Source organism: Tachyglossus aculeatus, chromosome 10 (assembly GCF_015852505.1).
Source record: "Tachyglossus aculeatus isolate mTacAcu1 chromosome 10, mTacAcu1.pri, whole genome shotgun sequence".
NCBI classification, from domain to species: Eukaryota; Metazoa; Chordata; class Mammalia; order Monotremata; family Tachyglossidae; genus Tachyglossus; species Tachyglossus aculeatus.
In genome coordinates, this window is record NC_052075.1 from 47591983 (window position 1) to 47616487 (window position 24505).

Consider the following 24505-nt stretch of genomic DNA (forward strand, 5'->3'; position numbering starts at 1 on the left):
CTGGCCCTAAATGAACCTGTTTGGGGGAAGATTCAAGGAAAAAAGGAACTGATGGATCCTTTTTGCAGGCTGGAGGGCCCCAAGCCCCAGCCCTAGGGCGGGCTGCTCAGATATCTTGCCCGGACTCTCGAACAGAGGTTCCCCAATTCCCGAGCCACTGTTGCGGGGGCTTCTTCCTGGGAAGTCCCAGCCTACTCTAGGTAGGGCGGGGCGGAGGAGGGCTTCTGCAGCTGCTTTGCTGCGGCTTGAGTCCCAGAGAGCCCCATGGTTTGGGGGGAGTGAGGTGTAGACACCCCCAACCCACCCCACGGTGTCGGGGTAGCCTGGCCTGCTTGGCTAGGGGAGAGACCAGATCCATTGGCTTGTGCATGAAGTCTACGGGATGGAGCCACGGAGGCTAGAGTTTCTGATCACAACTTGGTTTAGGGTTTCTAAGTTGCACACCCAGGTCTGCACCCAATCGCCTGAGTCCTTTGCCCACGGACACGTCCTCTGAGAGCCCTTTTATCAGAGGAGCCCAAACCTTGAAGTTGGAAAAAAAAAAATGGGAGGCACGTGATGAACGGGAAGAGATGCCTAATTGTTGCACAAAACTTGGTGTGCGATCGATCGTTAGAGACCATGTAGCTTTTTGTTTAAGCCCCTTTGGGGAAGAGCTGAATAGAAAAGAACTGTAAATGAGAAGAAACAAATAGCTTCGAGCAGTGCTGTTGGGACGGGACCGCTAGTTTTGGGCCCCAGTTAAGCTCAATGAGCTCCAGAGTCTAACTTTGGGCCCTTGAGAAGCAGCGTGGCCTAGCGGCTAGGGCCCGGGCCTGGGAGTTGGAAGGATCTGGGTTCTAATCCTGACTGCCACTTGTCTCCTGTGTGACCTTGGGCAAGTGAGTTCACTTCTCTGGGCCTCAGTTCCTTCATCTGTAAAATGAGGATTAAGGCTGTGAGTCCCACGTGAGACGGGCACCCAGTTTGCTGGTATCTACCCCAGTGCTTAGTACTGTGCCTGGCACGTAGTAATAATAATGATGGCGTTTATTAAGCGCTTGCTATGTGCAGAGCACTGTCACGTAATAAGCGCCTAACAAATACCGTAATCATTATTACTGTTCTTATTGTTTTTATTATTACTGTGTCTTCTCCCTTGCATCGCTCCTGGGAGGAATCCAAGGCAGGTGAGAGCTGGCGGCCCTCTAAAGAGAAACCTTGCCCCACGGGAGTGACGGGCACTGAGTTGTCACTCTGGTCACCTAGAGAGACCCCAGAGTCGCCTCCGACTCGGGTTGTGTCTCTGAGGGGCTGTGATTTGACTCCCAAATGCAAAAGAAGGGATTCCTTCGGCCCTCTGCTTCTTTCCTTGGTGTGGAGTCTGCTGCCTTTTGAAGCAGTGTGGCCTAGTGGATAGAGCACAGGCTTGGAAGCCAGAAGGACCTGGGTTCTACTCCTGGCTCCGCCACTTGTCTGCTGTGAGACCTTGGGTAAGTCACTTCTGTGGGTCTTCAGTTACCTCTTCTGTAAAATAAGATTAAGACTGTGAGCTCTTAAGATGACTGTGAGTTGTGGGATTCATCATCATCAATCATATTTATTGAGCGCTTACCGTGTGCAGAGCACTGTACTAAGCACTTGGGAAGTACAAGTTGGCAACATATGGAGACAGTCCCTACCCAACAGTGGGCTCACGGTCTAAAAGGGGGAGACAGAGAACAAAACCAAACATACTAACAAAATAAAATAAATAGAATAGATATGAACAAGTAAAATAAATAGAGAAATATGTACAAACATATATACATATATACAGGTGCTGTGGGGAAGGGAAGGAGGTAAGATGGGATTGGGACCATGTCAAACCCAATTATCCTGTATCTACCCCAGCACTTAGAATAGTGCCTGGCACATAGTAGTTGCTTAAAAAAATACCACAATTATTATTATTATTATGCCCAGCTGAGCATTTATTCCTCGCTTCCTAACCCTGTGTGGGCACAGCATTTACGTACATAACCATTATTTATTTATTTATATTAATACCTGCCTCCCTCTCTAATAACAATAATAATAATAATGGCATTTATTAAGCGCTCACTATGTGCAAAGCACTGTTCTAAGTGCTGGGGAGGTTACAAGGTGATCAGTCTTCATCCCCATTTTACAGATGAGGGAACTGAGGCCCAGAGAAGTTAAGTGACTTGTCCAAAGTCACACAGCCGACAGTTGGCAGAGCCGGAATTTGAACCCCTGACCTCTGACTTCAAAGCCCGGGCTCTTTCCACTGAGCCACGCTGCTTCTCGCTACACTGTAAGCTCCTTGTGGGCAGGGACCACATCTCTCAACTGTTTCGTTATATTCTCCCAAGTGCTTAGTACAGTGTTCTGCGCACAGTAAATATTCAATAAATACCATTCATTGATTGATATACAGGTATTCAGAACCAGTGACGACAGCAGATACCCACACTAATGGCTTTGGACTCTCAATAAATACTGGCTGACTTACTGACTGTCCTTTCTCTGTTAATTCTGTCAATTAAGTAACGCTGGCAGCATCGTCCTTGGGTGACTTTATGGATTTTTACAGAGATCTCAGCCGCTGGTTGAGAAATAGAATTCACATCTTCGGATTCTACAAACCAGTGCCCTGTCCGGCAAATCCCACCGTTCCAGATACTGGGAAACAACCGGATCATTACCGGGCCAGGGAAGAAATCAGAGATTGAGGCTTCTTCCCGACACTCCTTTCCCCACTCCTTGAATGTCCACCGATATTGGTTGAGTTAGCCTTGGCCGGTTGTGTTGTCTCTACCCCAGCGCTTAGTTCAGTGCTCGGCACCTAGAAAGGACTTAACAAACACCACGATTATTGTGGCTAGTACTAGTCCAGGTTAAATGAGTTTTTCCTAGTGGTTCTCGATCACCACAGCTACACACTTTAGCCTAAATCCTAATGAACCGGTGGTTATTTTGCTCAGATTGTAGCTGTGAAATTAGATTCCCACCCGGGTAGAGTTCAGACCTTAAAATCGATCCACCAGTCAGTGGTATTTATTGAGCATTCGCAGTGTGCAGAGCGCTGCGCTGAACGTTTGGGAGAGTACGGCACGGCAGAGTTGATAAAATCCCAAATGGCCATTAGAGACTTAGTGAAAGCTTTGAAATGTGTGCAAGACAGATGTTCCTGAATACTTTAGAGCAGGCCCCGAAAAAAACCTTTTCAAGGCCCAAGTCGAATTCCCAACTTTGTGTTCTACATATTCCCGGTCTAGACAGTCTTGTTCTTATTTTATTTGTACATATCTATTTATTTTATTTTGTTAATTTGCTTTGTTCTCCATCTCCCCCTTCTAGACTGTGAGCCCACTGTTGGGTAGGGACCGTCGCTATATGTTGCCACCTTGTACTTTCATTCAATTGTATTTCCTGAGCGCTTACTGTGCGCAGAGCACTGTACTAAGCGCTTGGGAAGTACAAATTGGCGACAGATCGAGACGATCCCTACCCAACGACAGGCTCACAGTCTAGAAGCGGGGAGACAGACAACAAAAGAACAAGTAGACAGGCGTCAACACCATCAAAATAAATTCATTCGTTCGTTCAATCGTATTTATTGAGCTCCAGTGCTCTGCATACAGTAAGCGCTCGATAAATACGATTGAATTAATAGGCTGCTGAGGTAAAGGAGCCATTTTACGGCTACAGATCCGTTCCGTCTCGCTGGTTGACTCCTCTCCAAATTCGATTTGCGGGTGTCCAGGCGACATAAATCCACGCCCGCCTAAAGCAGCCTATAGCTATTAGGAGCTGAAAAAGGGTGAAGGTACTCCAACAGTATGTACAGTCATGATTCGTCATGTGTAATGTTTTCATTTCCACCCTTCCAGACCTCGCCCTCCGGACACCCCGCCAGTGTTGGTTTTTCCTTTGCGGTCGGCCTGCCGCCCCTTTTCCTGCTTTCCCCGCTGAAGGAACGCCGTGTTGCCGAGGAAGGAAACGAGGCTCAATTTGCACGTAGCCTTTCTTGCCGTTCCCCGCCCTGGATTCCCCCAGGCTCGGGGCTTTTACGGGGAAAGGGAACTCCGATGGAGTTCATTCATTCAGTCGTATTTATTGAGCGCTTACTGTGTGCAGAGCACTGGACTAAGCGCTTAAGGTTGATGGAGTTGCGGCCTGGCCCAGAGAAAAAGCGTGTGCGGTAGACCGCGGGACCCCTTTTCTAGGTGAGGGGAGCGAGCACGGCCGGGTGGGAACGCACGGGCTCGGAAGTCGAATTTTAGGCCCGGCTTCTCTGCTGGCCTGCTGTGTGACCTCTCTGGGCTCCATCTCCATTAGAGAAGCAGCTGTGGCTTAGTGGAAAGATCATGGGCTTTGGAGTCAGAGGTCATGGGTTCGAATCCCAGCTCTGCCACTTGTCAGCCGTGTGACTTTGGGCAAGTCACTTAACTTCTCTGGGCCTCAGTTCCCTCATCTGTAAAATGGGGACTAAGACTGTGAGCCCCATGTGGGACAACCTGATAACCTTGTATCTTCCCCAGCGCTTAGAACAGTGCTTTGCACATAGTAAGCGCTTAACAAATACCATCATCATCATCATCATCATCTCCTCATCTGTTCATTTAGGGTCAGATCCCTGCCTCTTCCTACCTCTTAGGTCGTGAGCCCCGTCTGGGGTGGGAGACTACAGTCCTTCTGATTATCCTGAACCTTCCCCAGGGCTGGGCATGTCGGGTAAAGGGAACTCCGATGGAGTTCATTCATTCAGTCGTATTTGTTGAGCGCTTACCGTGTGCAGAGCACTGTACTAAGCGCTTAAGGTTGATGGAGTTGCGGCCTGTCCCAGAGAAAAAGCGTGTGCGGTAGACCGCGGGACCCCTTTTCTAGGTGAGGGGAGCGAGCGCGGCCGGGTGGGAACGCACGGGCCCGGGAGTCGAATTTTAGGCCCGGCTTCTCTGCTGGCCTGCTGTGTGACCTCTCTGGGCTCCATCTCCATTAGAGAAGCAGCTGTGGCTTAGTGGAAAGATCATGGGCTTTGGAGTCAGAGGTCATGGGTTCGAATCCCAGCTGTGCCACTTGTCAGCCGTGTGACTTTGGGCAAGTCACTTAACTTCTCTGGGCCTCAGTTCCCTCATCTGTAAAATGGGGACTAAGACTGTGAGCCCCATGTGGGACAACCTGATAACCTTGTATCTTCCCCAGCGCTTAGAACAGTGCTTTGCACATAGTAAGCGCTTAACAAATACCATCATCATCATCATCATCTCCTCATCTGTTCATTTAGGGTCAGATCCCTGCCTCTTCCTACCTCTTAGGTCGTGAGCCCCGTCTGGGGTGGGAGACTACAGTCCTTCTGATTATCCTGAACCTTCCCCAGGGCTGGGCATGTAGTTAGCGCTTAAAATCCCACCGTGATGGTTGTTATCTTTATTTTCTGACGTGTCTACACTCCCTCTCCAGCCAGTTGGGGCCTCGCACACTGCATTGTGAACACGGGGCTGAAAACAAAGATGGCCACAAGAAATCTGCTTTTTCAGCCTCTGAAATTCCAAGTGGAAAGACCGTGGTGATGCCCGCCAAAGGAAGGACGCTCTGGTGAGTTTGGAGCCTCAGTGTTAGGAAGTTACGGGGACTCCCAGCCTGCCTTCGCCAGGGAGCCTTCTGCAGCACCCTGTTCTCATCCAGTGTTTGGGATAATAATCATCATCAATCGTATTTATTGAGCGCTCACTGTGTGCAGAGCACTGTACTAAGCACTTGGGAAGTACAAGTTGGCAACATATAGAGACAGTCCCTACCCAACAGTGGGCTCACAGTCTAAAAGATATGATAATAATGATTTTGGTGTTTGTTAAGTGCTTACTACTCATTCGTTCAATCGTATTTATTGAGCACTTACTGTGTGCAGAGCACTGTACTAAGCGCTTGGGAAGTACAAGTTGGCAACATATAGAGGCAGTCCCTACCCAACAGTGGGCTCACAGTCTAAAAGATATGATGATAATGATTGTGGTGTTTGTTAAGTGCTTACTATTCATTCATTCAATCGTATTTATTGAGCGCGTACTGTGTGCAGAGTACTGTACTACTAATCAATCAATCAACCAATCGTATTTATGGAGCGCTTACTGTGTGCAGAGCACTGTACTACTAAGCGCTTGGGAAGTACAAGTTGGCAACATATAGAGACGGTCCCTACCCAACAACGGGCTCACATGTGTCAAGCACTGTTCTAAGTACTGGGAAAGATACAACATATCAATCAATCAATCGTATTTATTGAGCACTTACTGTGTGCAGAGCACTGTACTAAGCGCTTGGGAAGTACAAGTTGGCAACATATAGAGATGGTCCCTACCCAACAACCGGCTCACATGTGTCAAGCACTGTTCTAAGTACTGGGAAAGATACAACATATCAATCAATCAATCGTATTTACTGAGCGCTTACTGTGTGCAGAGCACTGTACTAAGCACTTGGTAAGTACAAGTTGGCAACATATAGAGACGGTCCCTACCCAACAACGGGCTCACATGTGTCAAGCACTGTTCTAAGTACTGGGAAAGATACAACATATCAATCAATCAATCGTATTTATTGAGCACTTACTATGTGCAGAGCACTGTACTAAGTGCTTGGTAAGTACAAGTTGGCAACATATAGAGACGGTTCCTACCCAACAACGGGCTCACATGTGTCAAGCACTGTTCTAAGTACTGGGAAAGATACAACATATCAATCAATCGTATTTACTGAGCGCTTACTGTGTGCAGAGCACTGTACTAAGCACTCGGTAAGTACAAGTTGGCAACATATAGAGACGGTCCCTACCCAACAACGGGCTCATATGTGTCAAGCACTGTTCTAAGTACTGGGAAAGATACAACATATCAATCAATCAATCGTATTTATTGAGCGCTTATTATGTGCAGAGCACTGTACTGAGCGCTTGGGAAGTACAAGTTGGCAACATATAGAGACGGTCCCTACCCTACAGTGGGCTCACAGTCTAAAAGAAGAAAAAAAAAAGGGAGACGACGAGGATGGGATATAGGTCAGAGACACAGTCCCTGTCCCACACAGTCTAGGAGGGAGGACAGGTACTGAATCCCCACTTTACAGATGAGGTAACTAAAGCATAGAAAAGTGAAACAACTTGCCCAAGGTTACACAACAGGCACGTGACAGAGCCAGGATTAAAACCCCGGTCGCCAAGTTCCAGGCCCGTGCTCTTTCCACTAGGCCCCACGGCTCCTCGACGCCCAAGTTGGACGAAGAGCCGGTTTAGCGGATGCCTGAACGGAAACGCCCTGTAGATGCCTGTTTGGGTAAAGCACCGGAAGATCCGACCTATTTCAACTATGACTGTAAACTCATCTCTAGATTTTACGCTTGCGACTACCAACTCGGTTATATTGTTCTCTCCTAGAGCTTAGTACAGACCTCTGCACAGCCGGTACTCAATTAGGGGAAGCAGCGGGGCTCAGTGGAAAGAGCCCGGGCTTTGGAGTCAGAGGTCATGGGTTCGGATCCCGCCTCCGCCGCTTGTCGGCTGTGTGACTTTGGACGAGCCGCTTGGCTTCTCTGTGCCTCCGTTGCCTCATCTGTCAAATGGATATTGGGACTGTGAGCCCCATGTGGGACAACCCGATCGCCTTGTAACCTCCCAAGCGCTTATAACAGTGCTCGGCACATAGTAACTGCTTAATACCTGCCATTCTTATTCTTATTATTATAAATACCATTGATTAATTGATTGATTTGGGGCAACTACTGCTCTGAAAAAAGGAAAGTCCCCATGCTTAGATACCTAGCCTATGCATATCCAGAAAACTGGGTTACCAAATTTTGGGTTGTGATAAACATTTAGAGGGGTGTGCTAGCTATATTCAAGTCACTAAGTATATATGTTTGTACATATTTATTACTCTATTTTCCTTGTACATATTAATTCTATTTATTTTATTTTGTTAATATTTTGGTGTCTGTCTCCCCCTTCTAGACTGTGAGCCTGCTGTTGGGTAGGAACCGTCTCTATATGTTGCCGACTTGGACTTCCCAAGCGCTTAGTACAGTACTGTGCACACAGTAAGCGCTCAATAAATACGATTGAATGAATGAATGAATGAATGAACGAACTAGCCCCCTCTTTGGACTATGCCAAGCTCCAGCTCATCCGCACCCTCTCCCTGGGTGGACACGTGTGAGGAGCTAAATCATTTATTTTATTGACTAACCGTTCAGGCAGGGGGGAATCCGCACCCATGCCGGCAACTGGTCATTTAAAGCCAGACAAAGCAGGCGACTCCCATTTCCCAAGACGAGAACAAGCGACGGCTCTGACTTTAGCGGCTGGAAGGGCTGGCTGCGATCTTCTGTAGGCGCTAGTAGTAAGAATCATATTTGTTAAGCGCTTACTTTGTGCAGAGCACTGTACTAAGCGCTGGGAGAGAATACCCAGGTCAGAAGTCGATACAGTCCCCGGCTCTTGGGGGGCTCCCGATCTAAGAGGGGAATCTAACTGGGGAGGACCCAATAAATAATAATAATAATGACATTTATTAAATGCTTACTATGTGCAAAGCACTGTTCTAAGCACTGGGGAGGTTACAAAGTGATCTGGTTGTCCCGTGGGGGGGCTCACAGTCTTCATCTCCATTTTACAGATGAGGGAACTGAGGCCCAGAGAAGTGAATTCACTTGACAGTCTTCTAGACTGTGCGCCCACTGTTGGGTAGGGACCGTCTCTCTATGTTGCCAACTTGTATTTCCCAAGCGCTTAGTACAGTGCTCTGCACACAGTAAGCGCTCAGTAAATATGATTGATTGATTGATTGACCAAAGTCACACGGCTGACAATTGGCGGAGCTAGGATTTGAACCCATGACCTCCGACTCCGAAGCCCACGCTCTTTCCACTGAGCCACGCTGCACGTTGTAGCCAACGTCGTTGTGTGAGTCTGTTGGGCTTTGGGTGGTCCCTGCCTCTTTTGAGTGACTCGTGGTCCGGGGATGGGGCTGGGCTACGGGGGAGGAAGGGGGCTCCGATAACAATGAATTCCTTCCCTATCCCGGGACAGATTCTGGATCGGCTCCCAGAGGAAGCATCCTTGCCCCTTGGGAGCGGGATAGATTCTGAGGGAAAAGACCTGGCGAAGGGGGAGGTGGCGAAGAGGGTGCGTGTGGATACCATCTTCCTCCAAAGCCAACTAGCGACATGAAGAAGGTGGGCGTCCTTTACACTGTAGTCTTTTAGTCGTCTTGTAGTCTTTTAGACTGTGAGCCCACTGTTGGGTAGGGACTGTCTCTATATGTTGCCAATTTGTACTTCCCAAGCGCTTAGTACAGTGCTCTGCACATAGTAAGCGCTCAATAAATACAATTGATGATGATGATGTAAGCGCGTTACGGTCAGAGAACATTTCTGCTAATTCTACTGAATTGGACTGTCCCAAATGCTGAGTTGCACATAGCAAGCACTCAATAAATACCATTGATTGCGTGTTTGGAGAACCCAGAATCGCACTTTAGGCTCTAAGTCGGGCGTGGAAGGTACTCTCCGCCCAAGAGGACGCTTCACCCTCTGCCGATGGAGGACATCTGAGGTTTCTCTCTGCAGTCCGACTGCTTCCTGAATGGTTCAGCCCCATTGGTGACCGGGATGCAGCCGGAAAGGCCAAACTCCGTCTCTCCGTTGCTGCAGGACTCCCCCTTCCCCTTCAGGGGCTGGAGGAGAAAGAGGGTCCGGAGATGGGGGGCTCGGGGCTGGGCTTTCTGGCGTCAGACCCCGGGGTTCCGGCGGTGGCCCGGCCAGCTGGAGGGCCGGACCGCTGCTCCGGGCCGGTCAGGCCCGGTCGGTGACGTTGCCGGCCTCGGCCCAGCCGGGGAAGACATCCAAGTGGAAGAGCCTGACTCCCCAAGTGTTGATAGCCACCATCACTACCGCAAGCCCGATCACGTTGACTCCCAAGCCAGCTTTCACCTGTGAGGAAACAATCTCCCTTTAGGAACGGTCTATACGAAAGGGAGCGGACCACTATGCCCCTGCCAGCCTTGGCACTCTACCGCTCTAATTCCATCCCACATTCTCCACCACCTGATCCATCCCTCTGTAGTACTTATCGAGCACTCTGTAAGCGCTCACTGAACACCACTGATCTCGACTCGGTGGACAGGGTGAGGGTGACGTACAAATCTGGTTCCTTTTCCCCTTCTTCTCTCCCTACAGTTCTGGCCGGTCAGGAGGCAGCCCCGGCTTCAGACATCTCCTCCACTGGATTGAAAGTTGGGGAGGGGACCAGTAGGACCTGCTCTTCCCTGGTCGCAGCATTGTAAGCAGCCTGATCTTTAATCCCCCTGCTTGCTCTTCGAAGCCATCGAACAGTTTGGTGACTGGTCCGTGCGGTGTGTATCCCTGTCTGTGGGCTAGGAGCAGCAGGGCAGAGGTAGCCGAGGAGCGGGAATGTGATGTGATGGAACTTGCGTGGGCAGTGCCGCTCTAGCCCACCCCCCCGGGGGGTTACCAAGCGCCGTACGCCCCGTCAAGGCCTAACAAACCCTCCCACCTGCCGCCTCTTTGGGGAAAGTTACGAGGGGAAAATGTACTCGAGGAAATTCCACCCAGGCCTCGGCTACGCCATCAACACCTCGCCCTCCCGCGCCCTGGCCTGCATCCACAGGGTGTGTGGTTAGTCATCCGGCCCGCATAACCTCTCCTCGGGAAGCCCTGCTCTCCTGGGTTCCGGGAGCGAGAGACTCCGGAGAAGCACCGTGGGCCCAGGAGAGCGAAGGGGCGTTCACGTACTTCTCCTCAGGGCTGGGGCTGGGCGACAATAATAATAATAATGATAATAATAATCGCATTTATTAAGCGCTTACTATGTGCAAAGCGCCGTTCTAAGCGCTGGGGAGATTACAAGGTGATCAGGTTGTCCCACGGGGCGCTCCCAGTCTTCATCCCCATTTTACAGATGAGGGAATTGAGGCCCAGAAAAGTTAAGTGATTTGCCCAAAGTCACCCAGCTGACAAGTGGCGGACCCGGGGTTTGAACCCATTACCTCTGACTCCAAAGCCCGGGCTCTTTCCGCAGAGCCACGCTTAAAAGCGGAGCAGGCCCCAGGGCAGTCTGGTTCCAGCTCTGCCGCTGGCCTGCTGTGTGATCTTGGGCAAGGTGCTTAACTTCTCTGGGCCTCGGTTTCCTCACCTGTAAAATGAGGATGAAACCTGCTTTCCCCCTTAGTTTGAAAGCCCTGTGCAGGACAGGGGCTGAGGCTAAACTCATTATCTGGCATCTAAGCCCGTTTCTAGGCTGAGAGCCCGTTGTCGGGTAGGGACCGTCTCTATATGTTGCCGATTTGTACTTCCCAAGCGCTTAGCACAGTGCTCTGCACACAGTAAGCGCTCAGTAAATACGATTGAATGAATCTACCCTAGTTCGCACAGTGCTTGGCACATAGCACTCAACAAATACCATCTTGATCATGCTAAATACATTCAGAGTCCTTTAACTGGGATTATTATTTTAACCTACGGCCTTCAAAGCTTTATTCATTTCTTCAATCATATTTATTGAGCGCTTACTGTGTGCAGATCACTGTACTAAGCACTTAGAAGCAGCGTGTCTTAGCGGAAAGAGCCCGGGCTTGGCAGTCAGAGTTTGTGGGTTCTAATCCCAGCTCTGCCACTTGTCAGCTGTGTGATTTTGGGCAAGTCACTTCACTTCTCTGTGCCTCAGTTACCTCATCTGTAAAATCAATCGATCAATCAATCGTATTTATTGAGCGCTTACTGTGTGCAGAGCACTGTACTAAGCACTTGGGAAGTACAAGTTGCAAACATATAGAGACGGTCCCTACCCAACAGTGGGCTCACAGTCTAGAAGGGGGAGGCAGAGAACAAAACCAAACATATTAACAAAATAAAATAAATAGAATAGATATGTACAAGTAAAATAAATAGAGTAATAAATATGTACAAACATATATACAGGTGCTGTGGGGAAGGGAAGGAGGAAAGGAGGTAAGGTCGGGGGGATAGAGAGGGGAAGGAGGGGGAGAAATGGGCATTAAGACTGTGAGCCCCACATGGGCAACCTGATTACCTAGTGCCCAACAAATGCCATTATTATTACTATTATTATTATTATTATCCAGCACAGACCCTCCAACACCCCTGACTCTCCCCTCACCATCCCTGACTCTCCCATATTATTATTATTAATAACAATAATGATAACAATTTTGCTACTTGTTAAGCAATTGCAATTTTCTAGACACTGGGGTAGATAGAAGTTAATCAGGTTGGACACAGTCCGTGTCCCATATGCGGCTCTCAGTCTAAACAGGAGTGGCAAGTATTGACTCCCTATTGTACAGCTGAAGAAACGGAGGTCCTGAGAATCAATCAATCGTATTTATTGAGCGCTTATTATGTGCAGAGCACTGTACTAAGCGCTTGAGAAGTGAATTGACTTACTTACTAAAGGTCACAGAGCAGACACATGGCAGGGCAGGGATTAGAACCTAGGCCCGTGCTCTTTCCACTAGGCCATGCTGCTTCACCACGGTTGGTGGAAAGCCCCAGGGCTGTAGTCCCTCTGGCTAATTTTCCTTCCCTCATCAGGCAAAAACTCCTCACCTTTGGCTTCAAGGCTGTCCATCATCTCGCCCCCTCCTGCCTCACCTCCCTTCTGTCCTTCTCCAGCCCAGCCCGCACCCTCCGCTCCTCTGCCGCTAATCTCCTCACCGGGCCTCGTTCTTGCCTGTCCCCTCATTGACCCCCGGCCCACGTCCTCCCCCTGGCCCGGAATGCCCTCCCTCCCAACATCTGCCAAGCTAGCTCTCTTCCTCCCTTCAAAGCCCTACTGAGAGCTCACCTCCTCCAGGAGGCCTTCCCACACTGAGCCGCCTCCTTCCTCTCTCCCTCCTCCCCCTCCCCATCCCCCCCACCTTACCTCCTTCCCCACCCCACAGCACCTGTATATATGTTTGTATGGATTTATTACTCCATTTATTTCTACATATTCTATTTATTTTATTTTGTTAATATGTTTGGTTTTGCTGTCTGTCTCCCCCTTCTAGACTGTGAGCCCGCTGTTGGGTAGGGACCGTCTCTAGATGTTGCCAACTTGGACTTCCCAAGGGCTTAGTATAGTGCTCTGCACATAGTAAGCGCTCAGTAAATACGATTGAATGAATGAAGTGGGTGACCCCCACTGAGGCCAAACCTGGTTGGCCCAGGATCCGGCTCCCCCCTCACGCTTCTCTTCCAAAGCTCGCCTGAACCCTGATGCCCAGAATGTCCCGGGAGCCCGGACACAGCCCCATTTGAGTACGACCATCCTTTCATCCCCACTGGTCAGAAGGGGAAACCGAGCCTCACAGAGGGGATACGACATTGCTCAGGGCTACCCGCTTCCCCTCGTTCCCCTGCCCAAGGTTTTACAAAAGCCTGAGGTGGTCTTGGTTTCGGCCTTTTGGCGCTGGTCTAAGTAGAGGATGAGGCAGGGTGGGCGGCCAGCGTCCTCTCCATACCCCGGTGGTGTGGGGACACCGGCCTCTGCACTGGCCACTCTGGGGGATCTGGAGGAGGAGGAGGAGGCAGCAGCAGCATTGTCCACCCTGCCCGAGGGCGGCCCCCGGCTCAGGAGGGCGGAGGGGACCACACGCCGCCAGGACTCACCATGTCTTTGATCTGGCAGTGGCCGTAGCTGAAGACGATGGCATTGGGGGGGTTGCCCACGGGCAGCATGACGGCGAAGGAGATGCACATGGTGACGGGAATCAGCGTGTAGAGCGGGTTGATGCGGAGGGTTTCCGACTGGCAGAGGAGAGGGTTTCCGGGAGCGTCAGGCCCCGGCCAGACTCTCCCCCGCTCCCACCCCTGCTGCCCCCCCACAGGTTCCCCGCACCATCATCGCTATTATTCTGGCTTGAATTAGCCATCCTGTTGACACTGCAGAGCCTCTAGCCCGGGCAGAGGCCGGGGTAGAGGGGCTTCGGGGAAGGGGAGCGAGACTTAGGAAGCAGTGTGGTCCTAGTGGAAAAAGCACTGGCCTGGGTTCTTATTCCAGTTCCACCACTTAATAATAATAATAATAATGATGATGGTATTTGTTAAGCGCTTACTATGTGCAAAGCACTGTTCTAAGCACTGGGGAGGTTACAAGGTGATCAGGTTATCCCACGGGAGGCTCACAGTTTTAATCCCCATTTTCCAGATGAGGTAACAGAGGCCCAGAGAAGAAGTGACTTTCCCAAAGTCACTGTGCAAAGCACTGTTCTGAGCACTGGGGAGGTTACAAGGTGATCAGGTTGTCCCACGGGGGGCTCACAGTTTTAATCCCCATTTTCCAGATGAGGTAACAGAGGCCCAGAGAAGGAGTGACTTGCCCAAAGTCACACAGCTGACAGTTGGCGGAGCCGGGATTTGAACCCGTGACCTCTGACTCCAAAGCCCGGGCTCTTTCCACTGAGCCACGCTGCTGCTTCTCGCTTGTCTGCTGTGTGATCTTGGGTAAGTCACTTCACTTCTCCGGGCCTCAGTTCCCTCATCTGGAAAGTGGGAATTATGACTGTGAACCCCCAGGTCGACAGGGACCGTGTCCAATCTGATGATCTTGTATTTACCTCGGCGCTTAGTACAGTACCTGGCACATAGTAAACGCCTAACAAATACCATGAAAATGATGGAGGGGAATGGAGAGCAGAGAGAGGTGTCTGGTAGGAGACACCTCTCCTTCCTCTCCCTCTCCTCCCCATCCCCCCCCGCCTTACCTCCTTCCCCTCTTCAAAGCACCTGTATATATGTATATATGTTTGTACGTATTTATTACTCTATTTTATTTGTACATATTTATTCTATTTATTTTATTTTGTTAATATGTTTTGTTGTCTGTCTCCCCCTTCTAGACTGTGAGCCCGCTGTTGGGTAGGGACCGTCTCTAGATGTTGCCAACTTGTACTTCCCAAGCGCTTAGTGCAGTGCTCTGCACACACTAAGCGCTCAATAAATATGATTGTATATGTATATATGTTTGTACATATTTATTACTCTATTTTACTTGTACATATCTATTCTATTTATTTTATTTTGTTAGTATGTTTGGTTTTGTTCTCTGTCTCCCCCTTTAGACTGTGAGCCCACTGTTGGGTAGGGACTGTCTCTATATGATGCCAGTTTGTCCTTCCCAAGCGCTTAGTACAGTGCTCTGCACACAGTAAGCGCTCAATAAATACGATTGATTGATTGATTGATTGATGATTGAATGAATGAAAGGAAGAGAGAGATGGGGCTGGAAGTTGTAGTGGGTTTCATGCCTTTGCTTCGCTCAGTGACGGCCCCGGTGGCTTGGGAGTTGTTTGGGGCCTCTCTTCCTCCGGGCCCAGCTTCTCTTCCCATCATTTCGTCTTCTTGGCTTTTAACTCTGTGCCCAATTTCCCCTCCCTAGCGCTTGGGGTTGTTGGGCAAGTTACTTATCTCCTATGTGCCTTAGTTCCCTCATCTGTAAAACGGGGGATTAAACCTGCAAGCCCCTCGTGGGACACGGACTGTGTCCAACTTAATTAGCCTGTATATGCCCCAGCGCTTAGTACAGTGCCTGGTACCAAGGAAGTGCTTAACAAATGCCATAAATAATAATAAATAATAAATGTCTTAGGTCAAGGACTGCCTGTATTCCTTAATGAGTTTGTGAAATACCCTGCTTATTAATCTACCACTGTAATCAAAATAATTTGAATTTTAGGGATTTGTGAGGGACAGTGGGGAACAATTACTCTATTTACTCCATTACTTTATTTGTTTATTTTACTTGTACATATCTATTCTATTTATTTTATTTTGTTAATTTGTTTTGTTGTCTGTCTCCCCCTTCTAGACTGTGAGCCCACTGTTGGGTAGGGACCGTCTCTGTGTGTTGCCAACTTCTACTTCCCAAGCGCTTAGTACAGTGCTCTGCACACTGTAAGTGCTCAATAATGGGGATTTTAGAGCTGAGCCTACCGCAGATGGTTGCAGGCTGAGGCCCCTGACACATCTTTGACCGTGACTCTGTTTCCCCACCTCCCTCCGCAGGCTCCTGCTCTTCTGAGGACCTTGGTGGGCGGCAGGAGGCTGGGGGGCAGGGGAGGGGTGTGTGACCCCAAAGCGTCATCCTGCTTTGACTTACCAGACTGCACAGGATCGGCAGGAAAATGGTGATGGTGGCTGGGTTGCTCACAAACTCCGTTACCATAGAGACCAGGATGCACGCCAGCAGGGTGACCGCCCAGGGCGGGAGGCTACTCAAGGACAGCATCTGGCGCCCGATCCACAGGGAGAGGCCGGAGGTCTAAGGGCAGAGGTCAGATGGGGCTAGGAGTGAGGGGAGGCTCGGCGGGCTTCATCATCATCATCATCAATCGTATTTATTGAGCGCTTACTGTGTGCAGAGCACTGTACTAAGCGCTTGGGAAGTACAAGTTGGCAACATATACAGACAGTCCCTACCCAACAGTGGGCTCACAGTCTAGAAGGGGGAGACAGGATGGACAGGTATCAAGTACTCCCAGGGTGTGAAGATACTGCCAGAGGTCATATCGTCCATCCCTCTGCCTCCAGGTCTGCTTACCTCAAACCTGCCCTAGACAGCAAAGGCGTCTTCCTTTCCAGGAAGGAGATTCTGCTCCACCGGGAGCAGTCTTGGGAATCTAGCCCCGAGTTCCATGGTCCTCCTGGTTGAGTTTTTCCTGACATCTAGGCTCTTTATTATCCCTCAAACATTTCAATCACTATCTCTTGTCCCGACTTCAGGGCCAGGTGCAGGTTTCAGACCAAACCGGGGGGGGGCTACTCCCTCCACCACAGGCCAGAGTTCACCCCCACCATCAGACATCCCAATTGGTCCCGAACACCCCTTCTCCATGGACTTGCTTCCTTCCGCAGCCCAGCTAGGGAGCCATGGATGAGATGGAAGGGGAATCTTGGGGGTCCATCGTGAGGGTTGGGGCAGCCATGTGAACCCAGCCACTGTGGACGTTAGAGCTGACGACAGACCCCAAAGGGTGGCAGCAATGGGAACGGATGCTTCTAGACTGTGAGCCCGCTGTTGGCTAGGGACCGTCTCTATATGTTGCAAACTTGTACTTCCCAAGCGCTTAGTACAGTGCTCTGCACACAGTAAGCACTCAATAAATATGATTGAATGAATGAATGAACGGACGTTGGGCCTTGGCTGATGGTGTGGTTTTGGTGGCACTGGCACGGTAGATAAAGCTTTTGCATTTTTTTTTTAATTAATCAGGGCCAAAGTGGTGTTCCTCAATCCCAAGGAGGAGACTTAGAGTCACTCAGAACAGACTCCAGGGCCTTTTCTGAGGAGTCAGGAAGACAGTGAGAGAAGGGAAGAGGTGCCTCTAGGCCCCATCTGTTCAGTCCTTCCATCATGAGCAGGACCATCGAAACCAGCCCAGCTGCCTTCCTCTTTCTCTTCTCTCCCTTCTAAATACCCACCGTCCTCCAGGCTCCTTTTGTCTGGGAATACTGAAGTGTGCTTCCCCTTCGCACCTCTTCCCTTCTCCCACTGTCCTCCTGACTCCTCAGAAAGGGCCCTGGAGTCCGTTCTGAGTGACTCAAAGTCTTCTCCTTGGGATTGAGGAACACCACTTTGGCCCTGATTAATTAAAAAAAAAACGCAAAAGCTTTGTCTGCCGTGACCTCCGTTGGGCAGTTTCTCCACCTCCTTGGAAGGGAAAACTGTGGCTCTTGGGATTTGGCCACCAAACAGAAATCCAAGATGCATCTGTTGGTCTTGCTGTGTGACCTCGAACAGGTTGTTCAACCTCCCTGGGCTTCGGGTTCCCCGCCTGTAAAACGGCAGGGGTGGTGGCGGTCCCCGACCGACCTGCTTCACGGGACCGGGATGGCTAATGGCTGGAAATGAAGTAGCTGGGACAGCGCCGAGCTGAAAGTGAAAAGGAGCGTAAACATGTTACCTTGCTTCCAGCGGCCAAGGCGTAGCCGCCTCCCACCAGAACCACGATCTCCCACGGCATTGTCTTCTGGAAGTCCTTCCAGGTGAGTATCGGCTCCGTCGAGCTCCCGGACGGAGTGCTTTCTCCATTCTCCCCTGGTTGGGTGACCAGAGCCGGGGATCAATCCAGAGGGACTCGACCAAGGCGGGCCGGGAGTCGGTTGAGCGGCCAGCCCATCCTAGCCTCCTCTGCTACTCGTTGAGCAGCAGCTCTAAATGATCCCTCCTGCCCAAGGCCGATGACCCCATGACCCCTCCCCAGGGGTGGTGACGCTCACCTTTCTCTTTGCCTAAGCGGGGCTTCTTGGCCGGGATGAGGAAGAGGAGGAAGCCGAGGAAGACGGAGACGGTGGCATCGGTGCGGTAGCCTTTCCTGGTAAGGAGACAGTGTGGGAAAGGCGGGAGGAGCGGGAAGCTTCTCCTACCTGAGAGGAAAGGGGTGCCACCGCAGGGCCAGCTCAGTCAATCTGTCCGTGGCATTTACTGAGCGCTTACTGTGAGCAGAGCACTCTGCTAAGTGCTGGGAAAGAGTACACAGGTGGAGATTATGCCTAGGCCCTGTCCCCCGAGGGGAAACAATAAAACTTTACCTACAGCATAAAAGGCAAGGGCAAATATACAATATATACAGAAAAGCCCATAAGTCAGTAAGGCTCCTCGAAACTCAGATGCCTTGCCTCTTCTGCCGTCCAGGCCAGGGCTCTCTGGCCATCGTCGAGAGGGCAGGAACTCAGTCCGGGACTGCCCAGGGTCAACGTTGTGGCAGGTTGGAAATGCCGTGGAGAACCTACTCGTTTGGCCCTTCTCCCGGGAGCCTATGGGTAAACTTGGATTTGTGTGCTTTTCTGGAGGTATGGGTGGGTGGCGGTACCCTGATCTGCCTATCTTCCAATAATAAGGATAATAAAGTGCTTACAATGTGCCAAGCGCTGTTCTAAGCCTTGGGGTAGGTTCAAGGTAATCAGATAGGACACAGTTCCTGTCCCACATGAGGCTCCTAGTCTTAGTCAACATTTTACAGATGAGGTAAACGACACTCAGAGAAGTTAAGCGACTCGCCCAAGGACACACAGCAGACATGCGGCAGAGCCAGGATCCTCTGACCCGCTGAGAGTTCTGCTTCTTAGCCTGGCATCTAAGGACTCGCCTTAGTCTCCCGGGTGGAGGAAGTCCAATTTGGCCTCATTCATTTATTCAATCGTATTTATTGAGTGCTTACTGTGTGCAGAGCACTGTACGAAGCGCTTGAGGTATGGCAGGAGCACAGAATCGGCCTGGGGCGAGCAGGGAGGTTTCTTGGAAAGGGAGAGTCCGGGGCTCCCAAATCAGCCAGCCCGGAGAAGCTCCCTGAGGAAACGGAGGCCCCACCTCCCCTGTGACTTACTTTTCAAAGAAAGAATCCCAGCCGGGCACAAAGCCCGGCTCCCGGGTGAACCAGAGCAGGGTCATCAGGATGAAGAAAAAGCCAGTCACCATCTCGGGGTAGCTAGGAAACAAGAAGGGCAAAGGGGATCAGGCCCAACCGTGGGATGATTACACACAGTGCAGCTGGAGAAGCAGTGGGTTCCTCCCCTAGAAGACAGGCCCTGGGAGAGCCTTGTTTGGCTCTGGGATGGACTCCCAAACTGGCCCAATCCCATTTCTTCCTTTGGGAGTGGTGGGGAGACTGGTAGATACTCTCTCTCTCTCTCTCTCTCTCTCTCTCTCTCTCTCTCTCTCTCTCTCTCTCTCTTTGGTATTTTTTAAGTACTTACTATATGACAGGCACTGTACTAAACACTGGAGTAGATACAAGCTAGTCAGGTTGGACACAGTCCCTATCCCTCATGGGGTTCACAGTCTTAATCCCCTTTTTTCCAAGTGCTCAATAGAAGCAGCGTGGCTCAGTGGAAAGAGCCCGGGCTTTGGAGTCAGAGGTCATGGGTTCAAATCCCGGCTCCACCACTTGTCAGCTGTGTGAGTTTGGGCAAGCCACTTCACTTCTCTGGGCCTCAGTTCCCTCATCTGGAAAATGGGGATGAAGACTGTGAGCCCCCCGGGGGACAACCTGATCACCTTGCGCTTAGAACGGTGCCTTGCACATAGCACTTAATAAATGCTACTGTTGTTATTATTATTTTACAGATGAAGAAATTGAGGCCCAGGGAGGTGAATTGACTTGCCCAAGGTCACACAGCAGAAAGTGGCAGAGCCAGGATTAGGACCCAGGTCCTTCTGACTGCCAGGCTGTGCTGCATCCACGAAGCCACACTGCTTCTCCTCTCCCAGTGGGAGGGGAGATCCTGGATGGGTGGCGCTCCGGGAACTTCCCCATCACTCCCAACCCTGTTGCCTCCCCCCACCCCGCCGGTGCCCCTGACAATCAATCAATCAATCGTATTTATTGAGCACTTACTGTGTGCAGAGCACTGTACTAAGCACTTGGGAAGTACAAGTCGGCAACACATAGAGACGGTCCCTACCCAACAGCGGGCTCACAGTCTAGAAGGGGGAGACAGAGAACAAAACCAAACATACTAACAAAATAAAATAAATAGAATAGATATGTACAAGTAAGATAAATAAATAAATAGAGTAATAAATATGTACATACATATATACAGGTGCTGTGGGGAAATGAAGGAGGAAAGATGGGGGAGATGGAGAGGGGAACGAGGGGGAGAGGAAGGAAGGGGCCTCCAAGAAACCAAAGCCTGGGCTTCAGGAAGCCAGAGCCTTGGCTTTGAGGAAGTCAAAGCCTGGGCCATCGTCGACTTGATCCCACCAGGTCATTCATTCATTCATTCAATCGTCTTTATTAAGCGCTTACTGTGTGCAGAGCACTGGACTAAGCGCTTGGGAAGTCCAAGTCGGCAACATATAGAGACGGTCCCTACCCAACAGCGGGCTCACAGTCTAGAAGGGGGAAACAGACAACAAAACAAAACACATTAACAAAATAAAATAAATAGAATAGTTGGACTTCCCAAGCGCTTAGTACAGTGCTCTGCACACAGTAAGCCCTCAGTAAATACAATTGAATGAATGAATGAATAGTAAATATGTACAGGTCAGGGATTTAGCCGGTTCTTGGGCGTGACCGGCTCCAGAGCATGGGCTGGTGCCCCTTTGGCAGTTCATTCATTCATTCATTTATTCAATCCTATTTACTGAGCACTTACGATGTGCAGAGCACTGTACTAAGCGCTCGGGAGAGTACAATGTAACAATAAACAGACACATTCCCTGCCCCAAACGAAGCTTTCAGTCTAGACGGGGAAGTTGGGAGTATGAGAAACAGTGAGGATGGTAAAGGGGTCTGGGTGACGTGGATGGGTTACGTCCTGCCCACCTTAGCCATTCCTCTAATTTTCTCCTCCTTGTAGAGTGAGGTGGTCTGGGCCCCCGGCCGCTCCCAATTCCATCACCAGGAACGGGAGGACCGTCCCCTTCAGCTGGGCAAGGGCCCAGACCCATTCCACCACCCTTGGGACCATCCCGGCCTGGCAGGACAATCTCTTCCTAAACCCAGCAGCCACCCCCAGAGGTTTCTCCCCTCAAGACCAGAGCTATAATTCTATTTATTCTGATGGTATTGACACCTGTCTACTTGGTTTGTTGTCTGTCTCCCCCTTCTAGACTGTGAGCCCGTTGTTGGGTAGTGACCGTCCCTATATGTCACTGAATTGTACTTCCCAAGCGCTCAGTACAGTGCTCTTTCTGCACACAGTAAGCGCTCAATAAATGCGATTAAACGAATGAACACCCCCGCATTGCCCCCAGCCACTCTAGCCCCCTTCCCCCTTTAATAATAATACTAATAATTATGGTATTTAAGTGCTTACTATGTGCCAGGCACTGTACTAACGGAAGCAGAGTGGCTCAGTGGAAAGAGCACGGGCTTTGGAGTGAGAGGTCATGGGTTCAAATCCCGGCTCCACCAATTGTCAGTTGTAATTGGGCAAGTCACTTAACTTCTCTGTGCCTCAGTTCCCTACTCTGTAAAATGGGGATGAAGACTGTGAGCCCCCGTGGGAGAACCTGATCACCTCGTAACCTCCCCAGTGCTTAGAACAGTGCTTTGCATGCAGTAAGCGCTTAATAAATGCCGTCATCATTATTATTATTACTAAGAGCTGGGCTGGATACAGGCAAATCAGGTTGGACACAGTCCCTGCCCCATGTGGGGCTCACAGTATCAGTCCCCATTTCACAGGTGAGGTAACTGAGTCCCAGAGAAGCGAAGGGACTGGCCCAAGGTCACACAACAGGCAAGCGGCAGAGGCGGGATTAGAACCCATGACCTTCTGACCCAAGCCCGTGCTCTAACCACTCCACCGTGATGCCTTTACCTGATGGGTCCCATCTTTTCATATTCTTCACGGATCCTCCTCTCTGACAGCTCTTCGCTCTTGGTCTTCTTTTCCTTGCTCAGAGAGCAGGTCTCCTTGAAACTGAAAGGGGGAGGAGAGGAACAGAACGTACCTCAGTGATACTGTTATATTGTACTCTCCCAAGTGCTTAGTACAGTGCTCTGCCTGCAGTAAGTCCTTAATAAATACCATTGATTGATTGATTGATCGGAATCCTGATGGATGCCGGGCACTAAGAGATGATCTAGTCCCAATCGAGTCTCCATTGGCTTCAAGGTTCTCAGCCAGCTCTCCCCAACTCACATATAATAATAATAATAATAATAATAATAATAATAGCATTTATTAAGCGCTTACTATGTGCAAAGCACTGTTCTAAGCACTGGGGAGGTTACAAGGTGATGATGTTGTCCCACAGGGGGTTCACAGTCTTAATCCCCACTTTGCAGATGAGGTAACTGAGGCCCAGAGAAGTGAAGTGACTTGCCCCAAGTCACACAGCTGACAGTTGGCAGAGCTGGGATTTGAACCCATGACCTCTGACTCCAAAGCCCGTGCTCTTTCCACTAAGCCACGCTGGAGTGCTTTGCACACAGTAAGTGCTCAATAAATATGACTGAGTGAATGAATGAATTTGCACATATCAACTCTGTTCACCCACTGTTCCCCAGCTCGCCCTCATCGTTCCTCTCGAGCTCATCTTCTGACCGCACCTCATTCATTCCTTCAATCGTATTTATTGAGCGCTTACTGTGTGCAGAGCACTGGACTAAGCGCTTGGGAAGTCCAAGTCGGCAGCATATAGAGACGGTCCCTATCCAACAACGGGCTCACAGTCTAGAAGGGGGAGACAGACAACAAAACAAACCTGATGGCCTTGTATCTACCCCAGCGCTAAGAACAGTGCATGGTACATAGTAAGCGCTTAACAAATATTATTATTATTATTATTATTAAAATGGGGGGGATTGGTAGAGGTGGGTCCAGGCTTGGTTAAAGGAGACTCACCTCGCTCTCGACTCTCCCGTCTCTGACCCTTCACTCACAGTGTTCCCCAGGCCTGAAGCTTCCTCTGTCTCCAAATCTGCAAGATCACACCTCTAAAAAGCCCCCCCAAATGCCACCTCCTCCAGGAAGCTTTCCCTGCATAATTCCCAGCATCCCTGTTACATCAAGCTAGCTCTCTTCCTCCCTTCAAGGCCCTGCTGAGAGCTCACCTCCTCCAGGAGGCCTTCCCAGACTGAGCCCCTTCCTTCCTCTCCCCCTCGCCCCCCTCTCCATCCCCCGCATCTTACCTCCTTCCCTTCCCCACAGCACCTGTATATATGGATATATGTTTGTACATATTTATTACTCTATTTATTTAGTTAGTTATTTTACTTGTACCTATCTATTCTATTTATTTTATTTTGTTAGTATGTTTGGTTTTGTTCTCTGTCTCCCCCTTTTAGACTGTGAGCCCACTGTTGGGTAGGGACTGTCTCTATATGTTGCCAATTTGTACTTCCCAAGCGCTTAGTACAGTGCTCTGCACATAGTAAGTGCTCAATAAATGCGATTGATGATGATGATCAAGTCAGTATCATCCTTAGATCATATTTTATTTCTAGCCTCAGCACTTATGTATAGGGGAATTTTGGAGGCACTCATCTCATTTCTGTAACCCTCTCGCTACCACTTGGCTCAGTGCTTTGCCACTCAGCAGGGGCTTAATCATCATCATCATCATCATCAATCGTATTTATTGAGCGCTTACTGTGTGCAGAGCATGGTACTAAGCGCTTGGGAAGCACAAGTTGGCAACATATAGAGACTTGTCAGCTGTGTGATTTTGGGCAAGTCACTTCACTTCTCTGTGCCTCAGTTACCTCATCTGTAAAATCAGTCAATCAATCAGTCGTATTTATTGAGCGCTTACTGAGTGCAGAGCACTGTACTAAGCGCTTGGGAAGTACAAGTTGCAAACATCTAGAGACGGTCCCTACCCAACAGTGGGCTCACAGTCTAAAAGGGGGAGACAGAGAACAAAACCAAACATACTAACAAAATAAAATAAATAGAATAGATAATCAACACCATCGATCAACTGATTGGTGATTGGGATCCTCCCTGCTTGTTGCATCGAAGAGGAAGCTGAAAATGCTTGAATCAATCAATC

At 49.9% G+C, this 24505-nt stretch overlaps 1 protein-coding gene and 1 long non-coding RNA gene across 2 annotated transcripts in view; one reads left to right on the forward strand and one right to left on the reverse strand.

Annotated features, from left to right (window-relative positions):
- Window positions 1-5228: 5228 nt before the first annotated feature.
- LOC119933697 lies at window positions 5229-20140 on the forward strand. Its single transcript, XR_005452597.1, has 6 exons — window positions 5229-5580; window positions 9065-9210; window positions 10213-10315; window positions 17795-18039; window positions 18291-18371; window positions 20120-20140. It is a non-coding gene; the product is annotated as an uncharacterized LOC119933697 (long non-coding RNA).
- SLC13A4 (solute carrier family 13 member 4) overlaps window positions 9486-24505 on the reverse strand; it is a 33069-nt gene continuing 18049 nt past the window's right edge. The window contains exons 9-15 of the mRNA XM_038753262.1: window positions 22327-22428; window positions 19380-19481; window positions 18274-18368; window positions 17958-18091; window positions 16154-16315; window positions 13666-13803; window positions 9486-9966 (exon numbers count right to left, since the gene is read on the reverse strand). Of these exons, the coding sequence (XP_038609190.1) occupies window positions 9829-9966; window positions 13666-13803; window positions 16154-16315; window positions 17958-18091; window positions 18274-18368; window positions 19380-19481; window positions 22327-22428 (871 nt within the window). The 3' untranslated portion in view covers window positions 9486-9828. The remainder of the gene's footprint in view (window positions 9967-13665; window positions 13804-16153; window positions 16316-17957; window positions 18092-18273; window positions 18369-19379; window positions 19482-22326; window positions 22429-24505) is intronic.